At 50.8% G+C, this 27377-nt stretch overlaps 1 protein-coding gene across 14 annotated transcripts in view; it reads right to left on the reverse strand.

Annotated features, from left to right (window-relative positions):
- The window catches only part of SCRIB (scribble planar cell polarity protein), a 97446-nt gene that overhangs the window by 48881 nt on the left and 21188 nt on the right, over positions 1 to 27377 (reverse strand). For 13 of the 14 annotated variants that reach the window (XM_069005656.1, XM_069005652.1, XM_069005651.1 and 10 more), the window contains exons 6-18: positions 24576 to 24639; positions 22953 to 23027; positions 22724 to 22868; positions 22269 to 22387; positions 21479 to 21678; positions 20605 to 20771; positions 19933 to 20057; positions 18661 to 18786; positions 17809 to 18030; positions 17033 to 17350; positions 14241 to 14303; positions 2092 to 2181; positions 1428 to 1505 (exon numbers count right to left, since the gene is read on the reverse strand). In XM_069005656.1, coding sequence (XP_068861757.1) covers positions 1428 to 1505; positions 2092 to 2181; positions 14241 to 14303; positions 17033 to 17350; positions 17809 to 18030; positions 18661 to 18786; positions 19933 to 20057; positions 20605 to 20771; positions 21479 to 21678; positions 22269 to 22387; positions 22724 to 22868; positions 22953 to 23027; positions 24576 to 24639 — 1792 coding nt within the window. The remainder of the gene's footprint in view (positions 1 to 1427; positions 1506 to 2091; positions 2182 to 14240; positions 14304 to 17032; positions 17351 to 17808; positions 18031 to 18660; positions 18787 to 19932; positions 20058 to 20604; positions 20772 to 21478; positions 21679 to 22268; positions 22388 to 22723; positions 22869 to 22952; positions 23028 to 24575; positions 24640 to 27377) is intronic. The other variant, XM_069005648.1, reaches the window with a different exon arrangement.

The following is a 27377-nucleotide window of genomic DNA, read 5'->3' on the forward strand; positions in this document are numbered from 1 at the left end:
CCTTTCCAGAGGAATTCTATCCCCACAGGGAGTTCTAAATTCCCTACACCTGTATCATCCCTACAGGCAACATCCCAGACAGATAATCCCCCCACCCAGAACCACCTCCACCAACAAAATTCAAGAAAAGTCAACACTGCTAAGGCCTACACAAGTCCCTCTTCATCTTCCAGAAGGGACATCCACCTCCTCACACCCTGGAACACCCAGAACTGTCAGTGTGACAGTCCTGCAGTGTGGGGAATGTCCCAGAGCAGATCATCTTGAGAGTGGCATGTAAGGGTAACCAGGGGATCAGGCCCAGGCAGCCTGGGGTTGTGACAGGCAGGTCCTGCTTGAGGAACCTGATCTTCCTCTGTGACAGGATAACCCGCTCAGTGGCTGAGGGAAACGCTGTAGATGTATCTGCCTGTACTTCAGCAAAGCCTTTGACACCATTTCCCACAACATTCTCCTGAGAAACAGGCTGCTTGTGTGTGAGCCAAAATGTTCCCAGGTGGGCAAGAGGCCAATGGGACCTGGCTTGTATCAGCCATGGTGTGGCTGCAGGCCCTGGACAGTGACCTCCTGTGCTGGGCACTGCTGGGGCTCTTCCAATCCTGGGGGGATGTTTGGGGTCCCCAGGAGCGGGACACTGAGGGGATGGAGCATGTCTGGAGAAGGGAATGGAGCTGAGGAAGGGTCTGGAACACCAGAGTGGCTGAGGAAGCTGGGGTAAGGGTTAACCTGGAGCAAAAGAGGCTTGGGGGAACCTTAGAGCCTCTTCCAGTGCTTAAAACAAGCTCCTAAAGAGCCAGAAAGGGACTTTGGACAAGGCCCTGGAATGACAACACAAGGGGGAATGGCTTTCCACTGACAGAGGGCAGGGATAGATGGGATATTGGGAAGGAATTCTTCCCTGTGAGGGTGACGTGGCCCTGGCACAGGCTGCCCAGAGAAGCTGTGGCTGCCCCATCCCTGAAAGCGCTCAAGGCCAGGTTGGACTGGGCTTGGAGCAACCAGGTCTAGTGGAAGGTGTCCCTGCCTATGGCAGGGGGTGAAATGAGATGAGTTTAAGGTCCCTTACCACCCAAACAATTCCCATGGCTGGCTCCCTGGGTCGGAACTTATTTTACAGGGTTCACTTTTGCCCTGCCCAGGTATGCAGAGCTCAGCCCGCTGGGGATGTATTTCTGCCCACCTGGGTCACACAACACTTCAGAGCTGGGCCAGAGTAAATGCAGAAGCTTATAAAGCAATAAAAGATTCATGGTAACATTAATTAAACAACTATCTCTGAGCCAAAGGAATTTTGTTTAGCTCTTACACATCTCCTAGTGCTTAATTTGGTCTAAAACACGTGTGATGCAAATCCATTCCCAATCATCTCGTCCCTCCACTCTAAGTACTCCAAAGCATTTGCTTTGTCACAGGAGTCGAGTCCTTACCTCTAGAAGCTTGTCACCAACACGGACCCCTGCGCGAGCTGCAGGACCCTCTTCAGACACACGGGAAATAAAGATGCCCTGGAAACAAAACCATCTATTATATGTAGAGCCCATTCCTTACCCCTTTGGAGTGCAGAGACCCCTCAGTCCCCTCAGATCCAAGGAGAGGGGTCAGTCCCTGGCCAGTCCTGAACCCAGAACGAGGGAACATGGCAACCACATCATCCTGCTCAGGAGCTGGGAAAAGGGAACAGAAACCTCATTGCAGGGCTACCCTGAGGTGACAAGGGGGGCAGAAACCCCACTGCAGGGCTGCCCCCAGGCGATACACAAGACCAAGGAATGACATATTAACCCTCTTCCAGTGGAACTGGAACATGACACAACTGATGCCACCAGGTGTGGAACAACCCCACACTCTGTGCCACAGGACACAGCTGGGAAGGAACCTGCTGCTCCCATGGCTGCTCCAGGTCAGACCATCCCAGTTCAGGGGCAGATGTCTGCTCGACCCCGTCAACCTCTTGCTTTGGGGGGATTCAGGGCTGCTCCCACCTGGCCCCAAAAGCCCACACAGCTCACACGTAAGGACGCCCAACCTCCAGCCACAGAGAACCAGTCCCCAAAAGCAGGTGCCTCAGCAGTGGCACAGCCCAGGTCTTACCTCATCATCCCCCTTATAGGGGGTGGAGCCCTTGCCCCCCGCGATGCTGATGCCCAGCCCCCCCGTCTGCCGCACGATGGTCAGTGTCAGCTGGAAGCAGAAGGGACAGTGGTTATGGGTCAATGCACCTGAGAACAAGGTACGACTCCTTTAATAAAAAATAGTAACTCCAAGTCATCTGCTGCCACACTGGGGGACCCATGGCACCTGTGAGTGAGCTGTGGCACCTGTGGGTGAGCCGTGGCACCCGTGGGTGAGCTGTGGCACTCATGCCTCAGAGGCACCAGCACCACAACGCATGAAACACACAAATCCCTCCCCACAGCTGAGTCCTGACCCAACAGTCAGCTTGCTCACGATGGGACACATCAGAAGGGGATTCCACCACAAAGCAAACTGGGCAGCCACGGACTGGGGCTGGATCACGGAACAGGGACAGTGTTCACACCACAGCCCGGCTCTACCATGGGGCTCCCCTTGAGTGTAATTCCATAAAGCCACTGGGGGATTCCTGGTCACCCCAGCTTAGTGTGCAGTGACAAGGATGGCACCTTGTCCAGAATACTCTGGATGGATACTTGGCTTTGTTGTATTGACAGAAATCAACACACAACTCCAAAACCCTATCTGCTCTGTCCAGATCCTCTGCTTCCCTCTGCCCTAGCTGCTCAGGATCACAGCTGAGCAATCCACAAGCTTCTTCTCCTTCCTACCTCCCACCTCTACGTACCCAATTATGCCCACTGCCAATAGTTGATCAAACTTGACCTGAAGCTGTTTCTTTTCAGGACACCAGCATGAACCATTCACAATGCCACAGTCATGAGAAGGAAGACAGGGAGCATGTGGTAGGATACAGGGAAAGGAACAGGATAGATAGGACTCTCTCAGGGCCAAGGACCAAGGAGCTGGTGAGGTAAGTGACAGAAATGAGCAGAGACTGCTGTAGAGAACCACATTTGCTGTCCTCCATGTCACCTCTTTGGAAACAAAGCCCAGGATGGAGAGAGGCTGCTGCAGAGATGTCAAGCATCAGTGTCAGCTCTACGTGGCCACAGCATGGGCAGCAAAGGGAGCAGGAGACTGCCTTCCAACCCTCTTTCACTTCGACAATGACAGAACCAACATCTTGTGGAGTTCCATATTCTGCTAAGTTTAAAAAAAAACCAAACCAAAAAAACACTGCAGGAAACATGAAACAAACCTAGGTGCTCTGCCAGTTCCTTTGACATCCAGTTAACAGCACAGCAGAATACTCTGGGATCTTCCCAGGGAAATCCCTGATTCTAGACCTACCATCAGTTCACTGTCTCTGGTGCAATAGCCAGAAACTGAACAAAATTCCAAGTTTTGGAATACCCAAGTAAGACAGAAATGAGGTAGTGACAAGACAGTACCACATCCGAGACAGCCCAGCTCAAACCAGCTCCAGACAAATGCTTCTTGCATGACCAAGTCTATTAGGAACTAATTACAAACCCCAGGTTTTTCCATTCAGAGTCCCTGGACTCCAGAAATGCTCTAAAGACTCACATCTGTATTGTTCAAGGAGTGTTCGGACAATGCCCTCAGGCACATGGTAGGATTTTTGGGGTTGTTCTGTGCAGCAGCTGGACTTGATGATCCTGGTGATGAGGAAATTGTGTAATTCTATATTCAACACAAAAACTTCTAAGGATGATAGAGAACCAGGTCTTCAGGCAAGGATTACAGACTAGTTAGTCTAACAGCAAGATCTCAGCATTTATGAGGAAGATAGATGATGGTTCAGCTCAGTGCCTGAATCCCTTGGACAGGATCATGATTTTGGACAGTGAGGACTGTCTGATGTCACTGGTCACAGAAAGTGACTTCCAGTTGCATGGGAAGCTGATGACGTAAACTAACAGAAAGATACACCACAAACCCCCTGGATTTCACACGTTCAGCAAACCAGTCTAAAACCATGGGGAAACCTGCCAGAAAAGCCAACTGGCCTGAGGGGGAAGAACCTTCTGTCTGTCAATGTACACTGAAAAGCAAAACACCACAGAGAAAACAGACCCAATTAAAAACACTGAAACAACTGCAGCAAAGGGGCTTGAATCAGACATAAATATATGTAGGCTGGAAAGAAGATTTCAAACTCCAAAGCAAATCAGTTCTCCCACAAAAACCAGTGTGGTGAGGAACTGAATTGGTGGATGTTTGTTTGAAGTCTATGCAAAGAGTAAGTGATGTGAATATGAATCTTAAGAAGAAGGACCTGGATCCAGCAGCCTCTAATGGCCCTTCATGTTGCAGTTCAGGCTGTTTCTTGCACTAAACCCTTAAGTTACTTGTTCCCCAAAGCTCCTCTTTCCTAAGGCTGCTTCTGGGCTGCCTCTACTGCCATGACGTTGGACTGGCAGTGAAACCACAGCACAGAGCTGCCCCCAGCACAGGCAGCTCAGCTCCCTCCTTGCCATTGCTCCTGCCATGGAGTTTACTGGGTATTTTATTCTTTGTGTATTTTTCCCCCAAAGCAAGGGATCCACCCACAGCCCATCTCAGATGATCCAATCTCTTCTGCTTCCCACCAAAACTTGCTGCTTCTTCCTCTGCAGAAAGAACAAGCCTTCATGGAGAGCACACCACACTCCCAGTTCCTCAACGGGGGTCCAGCCCTGCATGGAAAAGTGCTGCAGTGTGAGGAGAAAAGTGGGGAAATTGAAAAAGCTGCCACATCAGCTTCGAGCTGCCATCCTTTCCCCTGGGCTCCCACTGGGAACCCATTCACCATCAATGGCACCAAATATGACCCAGGAAAGCAGTTCCACCTCTTCCCCTCAGTCCTGCCTGTGGCTCTGCCTGTGCCTCTTTGAGGACATATCAAACATGAACCAGGGCCACCCCAACCTACTGTTCATATGGTTTTTAGTAGAACTGTCTTTTAAAATGGAATCATGGAATGGTTTGGGTGGGAAGGGACCTTAAAGCTCATCCACTCACCCTTCCGTTAACAGATTCACTTGCTTGTGCAAGAATTCCCATCTTTCAAGGAGTAACTGTACACCCTGGAAGTGCTGCACACCTGGATAGATTCACTTTCAAGTAGCAGCCAGGGACATCTGGGTGTTGCCCACCAGATTTGGGGCAGTCTGAATTTGCTGCTGTGCTGTGCAACTGATCATTGAGGACCCCTGTAGCCTGTCAGGGGCATGGCGGACACTGAGGCAGTGACCAACCACTGCATCCACAGGACTCAAGGGACAAAGCTCAGGGATGTTGTACTTGAGAGCTGCTGAAAGACCAAGTTCTTCCTCCAAATACACCCAGGGGCGTGGGGTTCAAGGGCTTCACATCCAGAAGACAGAAAGTTTCTGCCAACATGGGCATCAATTTATAAATGGTTGTACACATGGATGCTTACAGCTGGGGTCAGTTTGTCAGTCATGACAAGAAAGACATTAAAGGGCATCAGCAAGTCCAGACACAGGAACAGAGCTGGGGCAAGGTCCAGAGCACCAGGAGCAGCTGAGGCAGCTTGGGGTGGCTTAACCTGGAGAAAAGAAGGTTCAGGGGACCATCTCAGTCTCAACAACTCCCTGATGGGAAGGTAGAACGAGGTGGGGGGTCAGGCTTTGCTCCCAGGTAACAAGGAGCAAAGCCTTGCCCAGACAAGGGCAAACAGTCTCAAGTTGTGTGAGGAGAGGTTTAGGTGGGATATTGGGAAAATTCCTTCCTGCAAATGGCTGTCCAGCCCTGGCATAGATTGCTCAGGACAAGGGTGGAGTCCTCATATCTGGAAGTGCTCAAAAACCACATGGATATAGCACCTGAGGACATGGTTTAGCGGTGAACATGGTGTTGGTGCCGGGTTGATGGTTGGACTTGATGATCTTCAAGGTCTTTTCCAACCTTACTGATTCTCTGACTCTCAGTGTCCAATCCTCGCACTTACATGTCCCGAAACATTTATTTGAGACTGTCATACTGACACAGGAAATGCACACTGCAATAAATAATTTGGATTTATGTTGCGACAGACATGTGACGATGGACAGGTGTCACATGAAGGTGAGGGATCCCACTTCAACAGCAGCTGAAGAATCCATTAAATGTCATCAATAACCTTTTCAAAACTCAAAAGGACTGGAGGTTCAGTCCTCAAAAGGACTGGATGGACTTGTGTTCAAAAGTCCCAACATTTGCCTAAGATCTCTAAGATGCTTATAGAGCATTTCCAAAATTCTGGGCTTTTGATACCCTGAGACCCCTTATATTGTGCTGATAGACTGAGAGACTACACAGAATGATGCCTGTAACCATCAGCTCCTCATCCAGACACCATTCCAGAAGAGTAACTGAGAGACACGTGTGGCTCTTACCAGGTACACAAATGGCTCTCATGAAAACAGCTGAATTTTATGAAAACCAGGTCTCTCGAAACCCAAACTATTTCATTCTGAGAAGACTCCAGACCTTGGCTGATGAAGATTCATTAAGCAGACTTGCGCAAAACATGGAACCTGTGATCCAAGACCTGGCACTGATATCATCCAGTGCTGGTACAGATGTGTGCTGTACAAGCCAAGAACCAGGTAAGAGTCATTGGGAGAGAAACAAGAATTTGGATTCTGTCAAGATGTATCAGGCCTGGTCTTACTCTAAAGCAGAGAGAATTGAAATAATTCCATATGAGGGAAGGCTGGGAGCCTTCCAATTAAGGAGGGGGAGATAGATGAGATAGATCCTTTTTATCTTTTCATGCCATTAATAACTTTATAGGAGATGATTATTCCATGTTTGTAATCACAAAGGAATTAGGGATATTCAATGGAACTCAATAGGATACCAAATGAAATATCAGTGGCAGGCTTAAAAAATGCTTTTTAATATAAACCTCAAGTAAATTACATAATTTATTGCCACTAGATTCTGTGGAACTGAAATGTATAAAAGGAATGGGAGAGGATCAGACAAAATCGTGGATGGCAGCTCCATGGTGCCTTGTACACTGGCATGAACAGCCCAGAAATCTTCATCCACAGACTGCCAGGAGCTGAGCACCCACCACTGAAAGGACCTCTTTGTCCTGCTGAGGTCTGGGCCCCTCACCTCCTGTCACTTCGCTCTGACAGCACATTCAAGTCAGTGTAATATAATATAACATAACATAACATAACATGTCAGTTTGTATCTGTCACAATTATAGCCTCAAGGTTTAGGTTGGACATCAGGAAGAATTTCTTCCCAGAAAGGGTTATCGGACATTGGCAGGGGCTGCTCAGGGAGGTGGTAGTCACCATCCCTGGAGGTGTTCAGGGAATGACTGGACGTGGCACTCAGTGCTCTGGTCTGGTGACAAGGTATGGATCAGTAAGAGGCTGAACTTGATGGTCTTGGAGGTCTTTTCTAACCTAAATAATTCTGGGATTCTGTTCACCTTGGGTGCACACAGCTGGGACATGGAAGAGCAGGAGCTGGAGGCACTGATTCACCAGGAAAGATGAGAAGAGCTAAATCTGTCTGGCTTTGGTCAGTGACAGCTCATGGGGACAAGGAGACAGGCTGAAAATATCAGTGAGCAAAGGGGAGATGGGAGATTGCTATGTGACTGCTGAGAGCTAAATTAACCCCAGGCAGTGGAAAAGGAAGATGAAGGAAAAGCAGCCCTGGCAGAAGAGCAGCAGCTGCACATGGGCTGGAGGTTTCCTGGCTCTGATGTCATTCCTTCCTCTGTTCAATGGGTTTAGCTCTCAAAGGAAAGGGTACTCGGAGGGCAGAGATGGTGGGCACAGTGTGGAGGAGTTTGAGCACTTCACTGACTTCTCACTGAACACCTCCACAAAACCAATACGAAGTAGAGAGCCCTGAATGAGACCTTTAACAGCAGCACTGGGAACAGATGGGACAGGGGACCAGCCATGCTCAGGGTGCTGCTCTACTCCTGCACATCCCTCCCCCAGGAGACTCAAGGACAGTGATCACATTCTCCAAAGGGAGAAGGAAACAAGGATGCCTTTTTGAAACATGAAATATGGTCACATTTGAAGCATAACTAAAACCCGAGGTTCCTACAGATACATGAATATTCATATATCATATGAGACTCCCATCTGATAGTTGTGCAGCCTATAGAGATTCATGGCTCTAGAGATTCATATCAAGATTAACCGTATTGCTGTGTGTCTATATAAAGATATGATTTCATCTTGGTACATGAAAAAAATGTTTGCAGTGAAAACAATCCTTCACTGGGACAAACTCCACAGGAAGGTGCTGAGTCACATCCCTGGATGTGACGGGCCGAGGTGCTGATAACCTCACCAAGGCTCCTTCCCCACAAAACCTTGGGCCTTTCGAGGCCCCTTCAGCCTGGGCTGGTTTATGATTCCAGGATTAGTTATTTAATTCATGAACTCCAGAAACTGGGACTTCGGAAGCTGGTACTTCCTCCTTATCACCACTGGGAGCCAGCTTTGTCGTGGGCACAGAAAGAGAAAAAGAAGGGAATCTTCAATGGTCTTGGCTGACCAAACTATGGAATGCAGCAGGACAGGGTCTCTCTGGAAATGAAAACACTCAAATGCTTAAAGAGAAGCAAAACAAGCATTGTCCAAAGCCACCAATCCTCAAACCATTTCAGAACAGGAAACAGGACAAAAACCTACACCTGGATTCAGCTGGAACAGGTAACACTAAAACACATTCTATTTCATCTCTTCAGCAGTAGAGAATTTTTATTCCTGTTCTTACTGACCCTTGTGTGGTGAAATCCTTGGAGCAGTCATACTCTTTGCAGCATTCCACTATAAAATTCCACTGGAGACTCTTCTCAGCCCAGCAATTTCAGACTATTCTGAACGTCTGTTTTGCCCATCATTTAACATACAATTACAAGACTGCAAAGACTGGGGAGTTTACAACTCTCCTAAAATCTACTTCAGCGCTGTGCTGCCAAGGGCAGGCCTTGCAGGAGGAGAGCATTTATCCAAGGAACAGCGGAATACACGGAAAACTCACTAAACACCTGCTTTAAAAGACACAAGCAGAGACATCTCTATGTGCACCTTGTTTGGAGGCCAACCCTCCCCAAGTCCTGAAGGATGCAGGAAGAAAAGCTAAAGGTATAATAAAAGTATGAACAAAGGTGGCTAAAGAGAATTCCCATCCAGGAACAGGAACTGCCATATTTGAAATGGAAAAACAAGTATGGAAGTTAGTGAACTAAGGTCTGAATAAACTCTCTCATGCTGTCTACAGGCACCAGATCTGAGTTCAGATAAATCAGGTGAAAGAAAAGGCAACGAGAAAGGCAGGGAATAAATGGAAATCTCTCTTACCAGAGAACACCATAGGAATTGGGTTTCTCTAATCCAGCAAAAGGAAGGCTGGAAGAAGCCAGACAGACTTTGGTCTTCATAGAATTACACCAAAGACAAGCGGGCAATGGGTCAGCCAGCAGGGAAGAGATTGGACAAGATAAAAGACAATGAAAACAATGAACTAACAAATGACAGATTAAAAGTAAGTTTTCTAATCACTCCAGAAGCAGTACCTGGAGAAGTTTTGGGGCTCTCCCTGGAGGAGGAATCTCTGTGTCTGCGCACACTGCGTAACAGGATGAAACAATCCGTATTTAACAAAAAGTTTGACTGACTTATTAACCAGAGCATAGTGTTGGGTTGCCCATCGTGGTAGGATGCACTTCCTCCAAATCCTCTGTTATCTTCCTGGCAAGCTCAGCTTTGTTGTTCCTGAGTTGAGCACAGCCCTTTTTCAGCTAAATTGTATCTTCCAGAAATGCCAATCTATCCCAGTCTGGCCTCATTCCAGCGCCCACATCCAAGCTGGGGATTGTTTCCCACCACAAAGTCTTGGAACTTTCTGGGAGTTCCTGTTCTCCTCCCCTGACACAGTCAGAACATGCTGCGGCAAACAGGGACCAGTTTTAAGGCAGGTAAATGCTTCGGCTCCCATAATTTCTACGGGGGTTATTGTAATGCCTGAATTTTGTACATAACCCTGGTACCAAGCAGCAAAGCCCCATGTCTGCTACACACAGGGCATCTGCCTAATGCAGAAGTGAGAACTGCATTTGCTGTAGCACTGTGTTTAAACATGTAATTTTCTCTCCATCAAATGCTTCTCTGCTGTTTTCTGCTCTCTCTGTTAAAGCCAACAAGATGATTGCCTGACAGAGTGGAACCAAAATGATCCTGCCCTACTCTTGGAGCAAGGAAAGGAAACTGCAGATAGTCCTGCATTTGTGTGAGAAATCATTCCACACTTTGCTCCTTAGTCCTTAGAGAACTCTGGATCAGATAAAACTTGCAACTGAAACAGGGATCAATGATGATGAACCAGCTGCAATCACTCAAACAGTCTTCAATCTGCGACACTTTGTGGGTGACTTGTGTCCAAATTGTGCCTTAACAGGTCCGAATGTGAAGCTGTACATTTACAGGAAGAGATCACAATCCCACCTCGAGATCACAATCCCACCTCCAAACTGGAGGCCTAGGAAAGGTGGCAGAACACTGGTCCCAGTTGCCCAGAAAAGCTGTGTTTAAGCTGGAAGTGTTTAAGGCCAGGTCAGACAGGGCAGGGAACAACCTGGGATAGTGAAAGGTGCCCCTGCCAATGGCAGGGGGGTGGCACTGGGTGACACTTAAAAGGTCCCTTCTAACCCAAACCATTCTATGATTCTATAAAGAACACCGAGGGCCCTTCAACCCAGTAGGAAAAGGTCATAAAAACATTTTGATGGCAACAAAGTAAAAGCCAGACAAATTAAAACAGAAAATATGGCACATTTTTCTTCGCTCAGTAGGAACTCAGATCATCTTAAAAATTAAATGAGAGAATTGAAGTGTTGTATCTTTTCTTAACATCAAAAGGACTCCACTCTGTCATATTCCAGTTAAGTCAGGTGAGCAAACAGAGGTGATGTGACCTCTCCAGCACTACACAAGAGGTTTATTAAACTTTTCTGGGTTTAAAATTTATGGGTCACATTGTGGGAAAATCAAATTTGCTACATAAGAATTCCAAGCCTGAAAATGCCCTGAGGAAGCACACACCCCATAAATGAAAAACCAGAGCAAGGGGAAGAGCTCCACATGTGCAGCAGCAATGAGCAACCCCACGCAGAGGGCCAGGATGGCTCCCAGCACATCCCAGTGCTCCCCACTAATGTGCTGGCCTTTCCACAGCTGAATCCCTGAGCAGGGGATGCTCCAGGAGGCACAGGATGGCTCCCAGCACATCCCGATGTTCCACATGACGTATGCCAGCCTTTCCAAAACTGAACCCTTTGAGCACAGGATGCTCCAGGACCAGGCTGTGCTGTCACATCTGCTGCTGGCAAATACTAACTGGTGCCAGGCTTGAGGCTGGCATTCCAACACAAATGGTGACAATTCCTGAGCAGTTTCCACAGGATGAAACTTCTTCAAGGAGAAGACTCCACTCACTCCTGACGGCAGAGCAATGGGATGTAACACCTGAGCAGCAGCAGCAAGGAAGTTAACATCCAGGATCTTTGGACACCTTTGCTCCTCCCCAGGGAGCAGAATGGCAGCGCCTTCTGTCCAGGAAGCCTTGGGCAGAACAAGAGACAAAACCCCGTCCATGTCCCCTGGCAGCACAAGCTTCGGCAGTGCAGAATCCTCTGTAGCTCCTGGACCTGCAGGGGCTCTGCAGGACATGGGTTAAGGCTGGGCACACCAAGGATGTGGATGACACCAGCCATCGCTACAGCAAAGCAGCATTGGGCACTGAAACACAGTTTGGGACCCTCCTTCCACTGCTCCTGCAACCTGCCCAGAAGCTTTCCAGGCTACTCCATCAGAACTATCTGAAAACAGAGTCCAGGTCTAACCTCGTGCCATCAAACAGGTGCTCAATAAGCTGCTTTTCTCCTCTCAAAGCCTCTCTACATCCCAGTACAGTCACTTCTGTAAGGCACATGGGGATGGAGACAAAACACTGGGAAGAGAGCCAGCCCTGGAATCCAGATATCCACCGTCAGATATCACACACTCCAACAAAGTTACACTTTCAGTGCAGCAGAGCCCCATTGGCACCAACAGCAACAGGAGCTCTGGGTGTACCAATGTTGGGTGCTGGCAGAAGTTGAGCATGGCTCTCCAGGTCTGCTCCAACAAGCTCAGTCTCCAGCTCATGACTATGGTTGAGGATTAGGGAACACACAATCAGGAATGAGTAGTCCCTTTTCTCTCAGGGCTGTATTAAATCATATAAGGAATGTGATAGCAGTATCGTGAACTTAAAACTGTGCTGCTCAAGGGCACCAGGCTCTCTGCTCTGCAACGCTCTTGGCTCAGTTCCATCAGCCCACTGATTCTTCTCAAGGAATCATCCCTGGAAACAGCAGGCAGATGCCATTTGGAAGCATTCAAGGACAGGCTGGTCAGGGCTTGGAGCAACCTGGTCTAGTTGAAGGTTCCTTGCTGAGCACTCCCCAGAGCTGTAGGACAATCAAGTATTTCAAACCAACTTCCCAAAGATGGTCTGCTCTTGACTTCAGCTACCACCGCCAGTCTGGGGGATCTCTAGCATGCTGGTCCTTGGAAGCTGCACACCCATGTTCTTCCTCACAGTACGGAACAGATCCGTGCAAAGGGGGCTGTGCTGAGCAGACACCAGAGCCAGTGTGGGGTCTCCAACCAGCCACACCCAGGAATCACAGAATCATTAGGTTGACCATCAAGTCCCACCTGTGACAAATCCCCAACCAACTCTGTTAACCAGACCAATGCAATGAGTGCCATGTTCAGGCATTTCTTGAACACCTCCAGGAATGGTGAATGCTTCCAGGGAAGGAGTTCTAGGTCCTTCCATCAGATGTAGGTGCAGCAAGGGCAGGAGTAAAGGAAGAGGTGGGCAGACTGTATCCCAGTACCAGACTGAGGTTTCTGGGGCACAGCACCCCAAGGAAAATTCTGCAAATGGAACAGGATGTCCAACAGCTGGAGAGAATGTTTGGGAACAGTGACTTCCCAAAGGAAAGGGAAGAGTAATCATGAAGCACCAGGCTAAGTTGTTTTACCCTCAGTGACAGAAGATTACATAAAAGAGAAATTCAATAAATACTAATGTGGTTTTCAGGGACCTAGAGATGGAGAAAGATGGAGAAATATTCAGGACCCACTAACAGGGGACCACACCTGAGCCAGCTCATGTTCTGCCTGGTGGAAAGGATTTGTCACCTCCCTCCTGGAAAGCCTTACTCCAAAACCAAGAAAAGTCTCCATTTTACACCTGAGGGAATAGCAGAGCCAAGTTCTCAGAGATGCCCAGGCCAACAGTGCCAGGTGGCACACAGGTCTGGTGGCCCTGTACTGTCTGTCCTACGGAAGAAATCTCCGTGTGAGCTGTCAACACGGATGCAGTTTCTGCCTCTTGCCAGTGGCAGGAGCACTCTGCTTCCAGCAGCTCCCTGGAAACCTGCCTACAGAAAAGAACTGACCCCATAGATCAGACACTGACCAGGCACTGAAAACCTCGAGACAAATGCAGGAAGCTGATCACAGAGGATGAGCCAGTCAGCCAGCCACAGGCCTTTAACCCTTAGTACAGACACTGTCCCCATGCCAGGGGCTTTGTGATCCCTTTGATGCCACCTGCCCCCTTCTGACACCTCAAGGTGCTGCATGTGAAGCCTTGAAGGGATTTGAGGGAGGCTTCAGGAGATGCACAAATCATTGGCTCCAGTCCACTTTCCTCAGGCAGTGGCACAGTGTCCTGAGCGAGATCCTCCTCCTTTTACCAAAGGGTCAGTACACAGCACTCAGATGATCCTTGAGGTCTCTGCTCCTCCAGGGTTACCCACACGTCCAGAAATTTCTATTTATTTAATTCCACTTCTCCACCAACACACAGCAAATAGGAACCGAACTTCCCGCCTCAGCCCCTTTGGTTTTTACATCCTTTCCATCTCACTCCTGCTCTGCAGCAGCCACTCTCACCTCAAGGATGGGAAAGGAGGAAAAGGGTAAAGCAAGGAGGAAACAATCATCGTGTTTGTGATCAGCCAGGTCCAGAAGCCACTTGACCCAGAGAGATCAGAGTTCCCCCTACAACAATGGGTGAGGCTGGGAAGCAAATCAAGCAGGCTGGATGATTTTTGGCAGAGAGAGAACAGTAGGAGTGGTACAGACCTCTTCCTCCTCAATGCGAGCAGGTTCAATCAGCAGATTATTGGCTTGATCAAACGACACCCCCTGTTAGGACAGGAACCAGCAAAGAGGCATGCGGATTAGTGGAGCATCAACCAAACCCGCCACCACGACCACCACCACCACCCAACACACGCACGCCACGCCGGAGCTGATCCAGCTCCCGGAGTCACTCCTGACCACCACAGCTCCGGAGCTGATCCAGCTCCCGGAGTCACTCCTGACCACCACAGCTCCAGAGCTGAACCCACGCCCCGAGTCACTCCTGACCACCACAGCTCCGGAGCTGAACCCGCTCCCGGAGCCACTCCTAACCACCACAGCTCTGGAGCTGAACCCAGTCCTGGAGCCATTCCTGACCACCACAGCTCCAGAGCTGAACCCGCTCCCGGAGCCACTCCTGACCACCACAGCTCTGGAGCTGAACCCAATCCTGGAGCCATTCCTGACCACCACAGCTCCAGAGCTGAACCCGCTCCCAGAGCCACTCCTAACCACCACAGCTCTGGAGCTGAACCCAGTCCTGGAGCCATTCCTGACCACCACAGCTCCAGAGCTGAACCCAATCCTGGAGCCATTCCTGACCACCACAGCTCTGGAGCTGAACCCAATCCTGGAGCCATTCCTGACCACCACAGCTCCAGAGCTGAACCCAATCCTGGAGCCATTCCTGACCACCACAGCTCTGGAGCTGAACCCACACCCCGAGTCACTCCTGACCACCACAGCTCCGGAGCTGAACCCGCTCACGGAGTCACTCTTGACCACTGCAGCTCCGGAGCTGAACCCGCTCCCAGAGCCACTCCTGACCACCACAGCTCTGGAGCTGAACCTGCTCACAGAGTCACTCCTGACTGCCACAGCTCCGGAGCTGAGCTCACTCACATCCCAGCTCCAGAGCTGACCCCTCAGTACCAGAGCCCCCACTCCTGCTCACCAGCTCACTACCGCCAGGGCTGCTCATGGGCTCCCAGAGTGCCCAGTGCCAGCACACTCCTGCCAAGGGGCACCCCTAAGGCCAGGTTTTGTTTATACTGGCACCCTGAGGTCATGACCCCTGAGCTGACCACCACTAGCTGACCTCACGCCCTCCATACCAGGTCACTCCAGGAAGAAGGAAGGGTTAAACACAGGAGAAGGCACCGAGGAGCCTGTGGTGCCACAAGTTGCTGCACAGGAATGAGCAGTCCCAAACTCAGCTGCACCAATCCCTTTCTCTGGTGAAAAAGTACATCCTGACAGGCACCTGGGATCCTGCTCCCAAGCACAGGAAGCCTCAGGATTTCTTCTGAAAACCAACTGTCCTTGCAACAAAACCCTCTGGTTTTAGGATTCAGCCTCCTGCACAGCCTGTCCAGCCTCCTCCTTCAATCCACCTCTTGCACAAGCCTCCCTGCACAGGGACACTGCTCCCTACATCCCCACTCCTGGAATGCAGCTCAGGAGGCAGCTCATAAATGTCTTCATGGAGCAGGCATCCAACCCAGCCCTACAGAAAGGAGAACTGAGTCCCAGGCAGAAGGTTAAGCCGACAACCAGGGTAATTTCTGACAGGTACCCCACCCCTGAGCAGACATCACAGGCTCTGCCAGTGGGTCAGTGCCTCCTCAGCTCTGAGTCCCCAGCTAAAACAACCTTTTCGGGTGAGGGCATTCCCAAGTATGGTAGGTCTTGGATGAAGGGGACTTGGGACAGTTTCAAACATTCCTTCTGAGGAACTTCACCAACAGTGGGAAAACTGCATGCCACATCCCTGGGGAGCACAGGATGAGCTGCATTGGCTCAAGCAGAGCAAAGCAAGCTTCCACTGAGGGAAAGGCTTCACAGCCAAGTGAGGGAAAGGACCTTTCCCTGGGCAACCTGAGCTCCAGCAGGGATGGGAATGATCCCGGCACCCTGGAGCATGTGCAGTTACAGCAGAAGCAGGTTTTACTCCAGCACCTTCCACACCTGGAGACCCACATCTCACCCATGAGATTTGTTGATGTCAGACTATGATGGAGACTCAGCCACATCCTTACCTCTGCCCACCAAATGCAATTAAAAATCCTCAAACCAGCTTGGCTGAGAATTGGGCTGATCTCATGAAGTGTCCCTCATCTACGTATTCCTATTCCATTGCAAGGAACTTCCTCAAGCAGGAACCTCTGTGTGTCCCTAACCAAATGTGGTGGTTCAGCTGAAGAGAGCCAAGGATCCCCTATCTCTTAAGCCCCAGTATAACCAGTAAGGCCAAAACTTCAGAGCACAAGCTCCCCGAAATCTCAACACATTCTCCATCAGGCTGTGTCTGGGTGGAAGCACAGGGAGGGAGGGGCACACTCCTGGCTGCACTTACATGCTCCAGGAAGCACTGTGCCAACAAGTGTCAGTGGCCCAAATGCCAAAGATTGAATCCACCCAGGGATATTAGCTCATCCTCCTGTGAACCAGCAGCAACAACCAGCGAGTGAGGAGGAGGCTGGAAGGAACAGCAGAACCCAGCAGTGATGAGACAGAGAACTGTTCCTGAAGCATAGGGAACAGTACATGGAATGGGGATGGTGCAAGGACCTGGATACAGTGAAGGTGTCAGACACAGCAACATGGCAGAGCTCTTTGACAACCCTATGAGCCCCCAAGGACCTTGAGCTCTCCCACCCTCAGCACATCCCGAAGTGCAGGAGCCTCTTGCCAGTGGTTTCATCAGTACCACATCAACCTGGCTGCTCGGTCACAGGAGCAGAGGGCAGGTCTGCATCCCTCTGACCTTCCCCTGCCCCACAAGACCTTACCTTCACAGATGGCTGAGCAGACAAAGCTGCATTCTTTCTGTCATCCTCATCCCATGCTTCCTCCTGATCCTCGGGCTCTGTGTTATTATTGCAGCCTCCCAACTCCTCTTCCTCTTTGGGGACTCCATCGCTGTTCAGCCCCTGCAGAAGTGCCACCACTGCCTCTGGCTTGGGCAGTTTAGTGATCTTGAAGTGTTTCTTATAGTGGGGCGTGTCCTTGCGAATAAGCCTCTGCTTCTCCACTGGGAACGGTCGCTCTTCATCCTCATCCTCATCTTCACTCCGTATCAGCGTGTCCTCAGCAAAGTGTACAGTCGGCTGTGATAGCAAAGCCGCAGACATGCCATGAGCCTCACGGAACAGAGGACCCTGCTGTCCCTGTGACCCCTCTCCCAGCACAGGCAGAGCCAGTGTCACTGCTTGTGTGCTCAGGAAAATGCAGGAATGTGTTACCATTTCCCCATCCTTGCCTTTTTCCATAACCACGCCTTCCCCCAGACATGCTTCTGTCAGCATGGGCATTCAAACCTGTCACTGTCACCCCAGTTTTCCCACAGCCTGCCTGGCTCCCATCCTGTCCACCCCAGTCTCCCACGCGTGCAGCTCCCACAAACTGCCCCAGTCTCTGCTTGCACTGCCTTCCACGGCCTGGATCTGCCTCCAGTGATGACCAAATCCCACATGGATTTACCTGTACATCTATTTCCCACTTCCTCTGAAACTTCCAAGTCCTTCCACTTTTTCTCATGACCCTGCTGCAGTTCCCAGGCTCCTACCTCATTGTATTCCACTTCCACATCTTCCTCCTCCTGGTCAGCAGCTTCCTTGCACTCCTCTTCCACTCTGGGCTTCACCTCCTTCTCCAACTCCTGTGCATCAGGCACCTGCCCATTGGGCCAGCCCCGGTCCCTCTCCTCTGCCCTGCAGTCCGCAGAGGCGGTGCTGGTGGACAGGTGGGAGTCTTCGCTGCGATTCGATGTGGCACTTAGCCTCTTCTCCTGAGAAAATGGTCGTGATGGTCAGGATGGAACCCAGAGCAGCAGATGGAGCCACACAGTGTGACTGGTGTGAGGTGTGAACGGCCCAGCACCAACAGAACCACCTTTTCCTCAGCTTGCCCACAGTTTCCCCTCCTGAGTTTCCTCCATGTGACCTGGGTCCTCCCTGTTCCACCTCCTGTGTAGGCATTTATTCTCAGCCTCCCACCAGGGCAGCAAGGTGCCTCCACCACGTGCTCTACCCTCCCATCATTCTTTACTGGGAATATCAGAGCCTTCTCTTCCTCTCCCTGTGCTATGACAAAACTGGTACTGACACACACAATTCCCCTTACACCGTTCCCTGTCTCCTGGTTCCATCTCTTGCTCTATTTCACAGGCCCCCATGACACCTCAAGGCAGATTCCCAACCTTCCCAGGCAATCCATTCTCAGTCCCTCCCAATCTTTCCCAAAAGTCAGTCCTTTCTACCTCCCCATTTCCCACATATGCTGCATGTTCCTAGTGGAAAATGTCTGTGCCCCTGGCATGGAGGTGGAACTTGATGGTCTGTAAGATTCCTTCCAACCCAAACCATTCCATGATCCCATGTTCTCTATGGTTATCCATTCCCCAGTGCCCAGCACTCACTTCCGAGTTGGGAGAGTTCGGGTTGACATCAGCCTTCGCAGCGTTCACCTCATTGCGCCGAACTTCAATCACCTTCTTCATCACCTTCAGCTCACTGGGGTGAGGGGTGGCTCGGCGCTGCAGGCCCTGACAAAGTGAAACCCTCAGGAAGGGGATTCCAGCCCTGGCAGCACGTGCCAGGCCTTGGGAATGAACCTCTGCAGGTAACTAACACCTTTATCAGAGAGCGAGAGCCCCAAGGGGATGCAACCAACACATCCTGCTGCAGGATCTACTCCAGGTCTTACACAGCCTGCAGCTGGGAGGAGGCAGGGAACACTGAGAGCTTTCTCTGGACATCATCCTGCTCTCCAGCTGATAGAAGGTTTGGGAAGAATGATAGGAAGTTTAAAATGGTGTTTCAGGCTTAGTAAATGAAAAACTGTCAACACAGAAACTCCTCTGGAACAGATTTGGGATATCTTCCTAATTCCTCTGGAGTTACTTAACAGGTCTGCCAAGCTCAAATGCACCAGAATTGGTGCTGCTTAGTGAGTTCCATCCCAGGTAAAGAGGCAAGAAAACCAGCATTCTAAAACTAGGAACAATGTTAAAACAATTCAAAAAACCCCCAAACCTCCCAATGCCAGCAGCACACACACACTGCCAGGACAGCTGCAATCATCGTTCATTAGAGGGATTCAGATCTCAAGGATGACTTTCCATAAAATAAAAAGGAAAAAAATTCCGCAAGAGACGGAAACCCTCAGAGCACTTGCTGGAAACTTCTATCCTGGCCTTTGCATCTGCACTGAAAGCACAATGATCTCTTGCAGGTTTTGAGGCTGCCTACAGTGTTTAGTACTTACTTTACCAACAGGACACTCTACAGTGTGGGCTGCACTGGCTCCATGCTTGGAGGGATGGGGATGGCCTGGGTTTGGCTGGGCAGCCTTTCCCCATGAGGGGAGTGAGCTAAAACCCTATCCTGACAGTGCTCTGTTGGGATCCCTGGACAACTCGAGTGCTCCCTGGGCACGTTAGTGCCCCACTCCCATAGAAGAACCTCAAGATATGACTCTGCGCCACGGCTCCCAGGGAATTCATTCCTTTCACTCCTGCTTGGCTCCTCAGGGCATCAAACAGCCTTCAGACCGTGGAAATCCTGCACACGCCTACAGCAGTGTCACAGGGTGAAACATGGACACCACAGTGGCTCCCCATCTCCCAGGGAAAGCTTAGCTTGTCCCTGTGCTTCCACAGAGAGCCAACAAGCCTCCAGGAATTTCTTACTCGTCTCTCAGCGCCAGATTCCTCGTCATCATCTCCTTTAGGTTCATCCAGGAACTGGATCACGCTGACTCTGTTTAAGTTGGTGTCTGTCCAGCTCTCATCCACGCTGTTCTGCAGGAGGTTCTCTGGGAAGGAAGAGAACACAGTGGGAGCTCCTTTTGGGAAGAGCAGGGTTGTAGACTTAGATGGAAGCCAGTTCTCATCCCATTAGGGCACTTCAGTTGTATCTGCCCATGGCATCAGAGGCCTTGAGGACAAAGGCTGTGGCCTCAACATCCTGTCACCTTCTGTATGTCTCCCACCAGACCTACAGCAGCCTCTACAGAAGTGTCTGATGCTGCAGCTCTAGCACTCCTTACCCAAGAAGTATGGAAAAAGGTAGAATTAAGGCAGGAATACCATGCTGACAGGACAATGAAAATTAACTGCTTGGTCAGGAGATACAAGCAGAACACTCAAAGATAAGGCTGCAGCTTCCTTATCACCAGGCAGAAAGCAATTCCTCATTTTTAACAATCACTGCCTGGGAAAGCTGTCCCAGCCATACAAGAGCCTGGATCTGCTGCAGGAATCACAGTAAGGGACAGTCCAACCCAGTAGAGAAGGTTCAAGGCTTCAGCCCCCTCCCGAGCACAAGGCTCTGCAGCCAGTGCTTGGGATGCAGGCTCTTACCCAGGCTGGGAGATGGCTGCTGGGGGAGCAGGTAGCAAGTGAGAACCTTTTCTCCTGTCTTTTCATCATCCTCGGTCTGGAATTTCAGCATGGGCTGGGACTGGTTTTCTGCCAGCCACAGAGCTTTCAGATTAAGATTTGTTAAAGCAAAGGGCAAATTCTGCAGCCTGCAAAAGAGAAGAACAAACTGCTTGTTAAACTTACCTGGTCAGGAAGGAGCTTCACCTCAGCTCCAGACTGCTCCACCTGAACGGAGAGGGACAGAGCCAAGCTGCTGTGGATCCCTCAGTCCTGTACCACTGGAACAGCTGATTTGTCCATGGCTGGGGACTGGGCTCCAGTAACCCATCCTCACCAGCCTTTACCACAGGACAGCTCCCTCCAACAGTGTGGAGGGGTTTAGAAACAGAAAAACAATGCTCTCACAGACCAGAGTATAGAATGTTCACCACAGAACTTCTGGTCAGCTTCCAACTGCTGACCAAATTCCAAAAATACCAACCCCAGTGAACAGAACTATAGGACCTTTCAGAATAGCCCCCAGGCACCTTCACACCATGAATGAGACTTTGGCACCGGTCACCTGAGGACTAACAACACAAACCCACAAAATCTGCAGGAAGGAAAGGAAGCCAGTGACCAGGGATTTCCCCCGATCTCCATTTCACACATGACAAAATGCCCTCACACTTCTGCCTTACCTCTACCCTGTGTTTAGGTGACACAGAGAAGGGGTTCACAGGCAAAGCTCAAGCCCTCAGCAACCAGCCCAGGTTGTGGATCTTGGGATCCACACTGTGGATCCCAGGATCCACACAGATCCAGCATCTCCCTCACAGCAGCCTCCCAGCCTGTGCGTCTTCCTGCTGCTCACCTGTTCCCAGCCACATCCAGGACATGGAGCTCAGTGGTGTTGGCCAGCTCGGGGGGCAGCAGGGCCAGGCGGTTGTCCCGCAAGGACAGGACATTGAGGTTGGCACAGCCTCCAATCTCTGCTGGCAGCGCCGTCAGCCGGTTCCGGTCCACGTTCAGGTTCGTCAGCTTGGCCAGCTTGCCCAGGGACTTGGGCAAGGCCTGGGAAGGAGCCAAGTCAGTGATTGCAAGAGCAAAGAGCAGCACAGGTAAAAGGCACAAAGCCCTCGGTCTGGGGAACAAGCTGCCTTCCGTCCCCACACACACATTGGGGATAACGTTCTTCGGGACATCTTTAGGACAGGTTTTCCCTTGGGCTCACAGACTGAGCCATGCCAACTCTTCCCCTCAGCACAGCACACTCCAACCACCACTGGTCAAGACCTTCCTTCTGTTTATCTGCCCATTCCCAATCCTTATGTTTTATCAATCAAACCACAGGCAGTTTGGAGCAGGGCTGTTTCCAATCACACTATCCCAAACCCCTCACCAATGCAGCCTGGGATATGATCTTGCACCTGTCAGCCGGGATGGTCTTTGGGATGGGCAATCCTAGCATCCCTGCTACCCCAGAGAATGTTTTAGGGAAAAAAATCAGTGAGAGAAAGCAGCTTCCAAATGTCTGTGAACTTGGTGAAACTCTAGAAGCAGCTGGAGCACTCTCAGGAATTCAGCTCGGAGGGCAGAAGATGGGAAGGGATCCCTGGCAGCTGGCTGAGCATGGGAGAGGCAGGCGGCTGCTGAGTACTCACCGTCAGCATGTTCTCAGTCAGGATGAGCTCAGACAGATTTTCACAGTCCCCAATTGATTCTGTCACATCTGTCAGCCTGTTCTGGTCCACCTTGAGGATGGAGAGCTGCTTCAGCTGACCTGGCCAGGGTGACAAGTTAGGTGTGAGCAGTGCCAGAGAGAAGGATGCTGTTCTACACTCACCTGGCTGTGATCCCATCAAGGATCCCATAACCCAACCACGTAGGCTCTGCCGTTCCTCCCACCAGGCCTCACACACACCTGATGCAGATGAAGCACCTGAACTCTGCTGCAGAGTTCTGCTCACCTGTATCACCCACTGCTTCTGCTCTCCGTGACTGTGCCTATGTCCATTAATCCCCAGCTCCCTGCCAGAGACACTCTTTCCTGAAGCTCCTCCAGGAGCACTGCCAAGGCAGTGAAGTCCTGCAGCACTCCCCATCCCACAACACTCACCGATCCCATCCGGAATGCATTCCAGCAGGTTCTGTGACAGCAGCAAGTCTGTCAGTGCCACCAGCCCACTGACCTCGTTGGGCAACTGCTCCAGCTTGTTCTCAGACACATCCAGACAGACCAGGCGGCGGAGGTTGCCAAGCTCCTGCATCAGAGAGGAGACCCCATGGCTCGAGGGAACAGCTGGGGCAGGGGCAAAGGGCTGAACGTGTGCCCAACAGACACTCACCGGCGGCAGGGCTGAGAGCTGGTTCCGGTCCAGCCAGAGCTCGCGCAGGTTTGGAAGCGCACCCAGAGTGTCCGGCTGTAGGAGACAGGACAGTGATGGCATCAGTCCCTTCCACAGGGAGAAGCTGCTTGAGGATGCTGCAGATGCACCACTCTGCAAAGCCAGGCACTGTTCTGCCTCTCACACCTCCCAGGACCATCCATGGATCATTACAAGATAGCAGCACACGTGTCTGGGAATGCCTGGGATGGCCACTGGCTGCAGGAGGTCCAATGGGACACACAGAAGGCAACAGCAGGACTGTGTCAGCAGGCAAGGCAAGAACTAAACCTGCAGCACAATTCTGATGGAGAGCAGCTGAGGGAGTTGGACAAAACGGGGCTCAGGGGGGACCTTCTGGCTTTCTGCAACTCCCTGACAGGAAGATGGAGCCAGGTGGGGGTTGGGCTCTGCTCTCAGGGAATAAGGGACAGGACAAAGGCAAATGGCCTCAAGTTGTGCCAGAGGAGCTTTAGGTTGGATATTGGGAAAATTCCCAGAAAGGACTGTCCAGCCCTGGCACAGCTGCCCTGGGCAGGAGTGAAGTCCCCACCCCTGGGGTGACTTAACAGCTGTGTGGATGTGGCACTTGGGAACATGGGTTAGTGGCGGCCTTGGCAATGCTGGGGGAGTGGTTGGACTCAATGGTCTCAGATGGTTTTTCCAACCTAAATGATTCCATGATTCTAAGGGGTTGGAAATTCTAGCCTTACAGAAGAAATGCATCTTCCTCCTCTGAGACATGAAAATAAACATTTGGGTACCACTGGCCAACTCAACATGACCCAGTGGCACCATCAGCCGTGACAGACACATGTTCACATCCCACAACTCCCCCAGGCAATCAGCATCTGGAGCTTGCTCCACTGGAGGACAGCTCAAGTGTCAAACCCCTGTTCTCACAGGTGAGTTCAGCCTGTGTACAGCTAAGCTGCACAAACCACTTTGCCTCCTAATTTTGATGGTTTTCTGCCAAAACCCATTCCAGAACACAATGAGTAAGATCCAGTAATAGCTTAATCCACAGCTGCAAAGTTACAGAATATCACTGGATGTCCCCAAATGCCCAGACAACCTGAATTCTGAGACTGTGCCCTTGCTCTCCACATGCTGAGCCCTCCATGGAGAGAGTCCCCACACTGGGCTACCCTCACTGCCGTGGACAACACGGAATGGCCCAGCACCCTGTGGGGCAGAAATCATATCAGAAAGGAGAAAGGCAGGAAGCTGGATGAGAAGAAAAACAGCTGGGGGCAGTGCAGGACAGAGAAGGGAAGCACCAGAGTCTTGCTGAAAAGGAAAGATCCTTGGCAGCCAGACAGGAAGAATTACCATCCCAGAGCCTGGAAAGGACAGAGCAGGTGGTGTGAGAGGCCAGCAGGAAACAAGACACAAGGGTTGACACATGAAGAGAAAATGCATCTGGGAATGATGACTGAGCCATGCTGGGCAGATCAGAATCTCCCCAAATAACCTGAGGGTCTATTTCTTTGCATTACAGGTAGAAACCCACTTGCTTGCACTGAGGTACAGGATCTGCCCCTACCAACCACCCAAACTCCCTCCCCACCAGCCCTCACCTACCAGTACTTCCAGGTCATTGCCACCGAGATCCAACTGCTCTAACTTGACAAGGAAGGAGAGTGAACTGCAAGGCACAGGGGACAGAGAGAAAAAACAAGAAATAAAGAGCGGAAGGTTAGCATCTGGGACACACATTGCACAAATTACATGATCTCTAGCAACTCCTAAAGCAGGTGGGGCAATCCTGACCTTTCTCATGGTCCCTCTGAGCCCAACAGTTTATAGAGCTGGTCCCTTCCCCAAGCCAGACCGTTCACCCCAGGGAACTGGGCTCAGGGGCACCGGCAGTCCCAGCGCAGCCAGTTCCACTGGTACCAGTTTGCCTTCTCCCCCTCCCACCATCTGATCAAAACCATAACAGATGAGCAGCCACACCTTCGCATCGCTGCCTGTTTCGCAGCAAGGACAGGGACCTGGGCACGGACTGACAGGCAACAGGAGGTACTCAGCAGAGGACAAGACATGTTTGGGGGGCAAGGGGAGCACAGCTGCAGGGACAGGGAGGAATGACATATTCAATGGCCTCAGTTTCCCCAGACGGGATGCTCATGCTACTGCAGAGGAACGAAGACAACAGGGGCCTGATGTCTCAGGTAAGGTGACAGCATACAGACAGAAGCTCACTATGAAGACACTGCACAGGACCCACAGCCTGTCCCACCAGTGGCCCACGGACGCCCCCCAAGCACCCCATACACCACACCTGGGGATGGACAAGGCCTGCAGTCCCACAAACCCAGGGGTGGGCTCTCATGACATGATCCAGGTGCTCATTTGTCTTCACACCTGAGTCTGACCCATCAGCTCCAGCTCCACCTCCCCTGAGGACTGCTGCCCCTCACTGTGTGCCAGGGTGGAGCTGCCAGCCCTGCCCACTTCCCCTGCAGGGAACAGTTTTATTCTCTGCTTAAGGAACTGTCCCAGTACAGAAATCCCCGTACTTCTCTGGAAACAGGTCCACCTCTCAATGTCACCCAAACCAAGGCAGTTGGGGGCTGCAATAAAAGGGAGCTTCTTGTCTGGGCCAGGCTGTAAAAACATTTGGGTTATGCAGGAAAATTAATTTCCTACTGTACGCAGCAGTGGATTTTAAGATAAACTCCAGCAAAGGTAGATCAACAGTTTCATCCAAAGGATCCTGTTGCACAACACTCCTTCACCAGGAATGTACATCAACTCTGACTCCTCTGAAGGTGATGTAGCCTTGACTGTCGCTTTGCACCTTCACAGCCTGAATTCCCAAAATAGGAACAAAGGAACTGTGGAATCCACACTGATGACATCTGGCAAAAGGTCTCAATAGAGATCACCCTCCACTATTCCATAAGAATACATGAGAACTGCCCTTCCCAAGTCTCTGGCTGTGTCCCATCTGCATGGGAGAGATGAGGGGCTGATCATCAGCTGAACAAGCTGAACCGTTTCAGAACTCAGTCCATATCTGAAGACTGACCAATGAAATGGAATTTTGGCAAAGGTCACTGCAAGCTGACCTTTCAAGAAGCTCATCAACAAAAAGATACCAAAAGGACACCAACACATTATGCTGTCCCAAATTCTCAGCGTTGAAGCCCACCTATCCACTGGGCTCAGGAATCTTGGAAACAAAGCACCAGACATCTCTTGCTTAAGTCATTCTCCTCTTTGGCAAGGTCACCTGGTCTCATTTAGAGCTGTTCTTATGCACAAAGTGCAGCCAGGGTAAGCACCAGAGCCTTAGGCAGAGAACCCAAGAGCATCACTGAAATGGTTCTGGCCATCAACTGCCATCTTGTATTTGACTGAAAGACCTGATCAGAATTACCTTGGCCTTCAAAATCCATCTTCAATTTTTGGAAATCATCCCAAAATAGAGTTTGGGGAATTGGGAAAAGATGAAAAGAAGCTGAATTTGCATTACAGAATGAGTGTCAAGCCTGGACTAACCTTCCAGTGAAAAACACCAAAACCTCATAGCACACTACAAGCACCCTGCTGGATGGCACCCAGATCTACCAAAGGGCAAATGGGAGCACTGGGATGAGAGACCTCCACGAAAACCAAAGGGGTGTGGTCACAGACTGAATTCTCAAGACTCCAGAGACTTGCTGGTTCTGAGATGGTGAAAAGCCACTGGGACTATCTTCACTGCATTTTGAAAGCCCAATCTTGGATGTAGCTACTGCACCTCTTTGCTGACATGGTGTAACCCAGCAGTGGTCCCTGCCTGTATGAACACCCACTCACAGGAACAGACAGAAGAGCAGCCCAACACCAGGACCCAAACTCCTCCTGCTTGCCAGTTCTCAGCTTGGAATAAGTGTTCAAGGCCAGGTTGGATGAGGCTTGGAGCAACCTGGTCTAGTGGAAGGTGTCCCTGCCCATGGCAGTGGGCTGGAACATGATGAGCTTTAAGGTCCTTCCCAACCCAGACCATCCTGTGGTTCTATGACGAGGAGCTTTAACTCTCATATTGTCCTCTGCAGTGATATTCCACATGGGACCATCTCAGCTGGCCCCCTCCTATCACCTTTCTGTGACAGGGTCACTGCTGTGCAGAAAAGATCTGCTGACTGCCACACTGTGTGATTCTGATCTGTGCTCCTACAGGGCGTAACCATGGGGGGAAAGTGCCAGCAGACAAGCTGAGTTCCTGCCAGGAGCAGTAAGAGAGTTCTGAGGACAGGTGATAACAGCTGTATGCATCACACCTTCACTGAGGAGTTCATGTGGACCCAAAACAACTGCTGTTCAAAAAGGAGAATCCCTTCCAGTGATGTCCAAGGCAAGGTGGGGGAATCATCAGTGGGGTGGATAAGCAGG

Source organism: Aphelocoma coerulescens, chromosome 2, assembly GCF_041296385.1.
Source record: "Aphelocoma coerulescens isolate FSJ_1873_10779 chromosome 2, UR_Acoe_1.0, whole genome shotgun sequence".
In the NCBI taxonomy this organism is placed as follows: domain Eukaryota; kingdom Metazoa; phylum Chordata; class Aves; order Passeriformes; family Corvidae; genus Aphelocoma; species Aphelocoma coerulescens.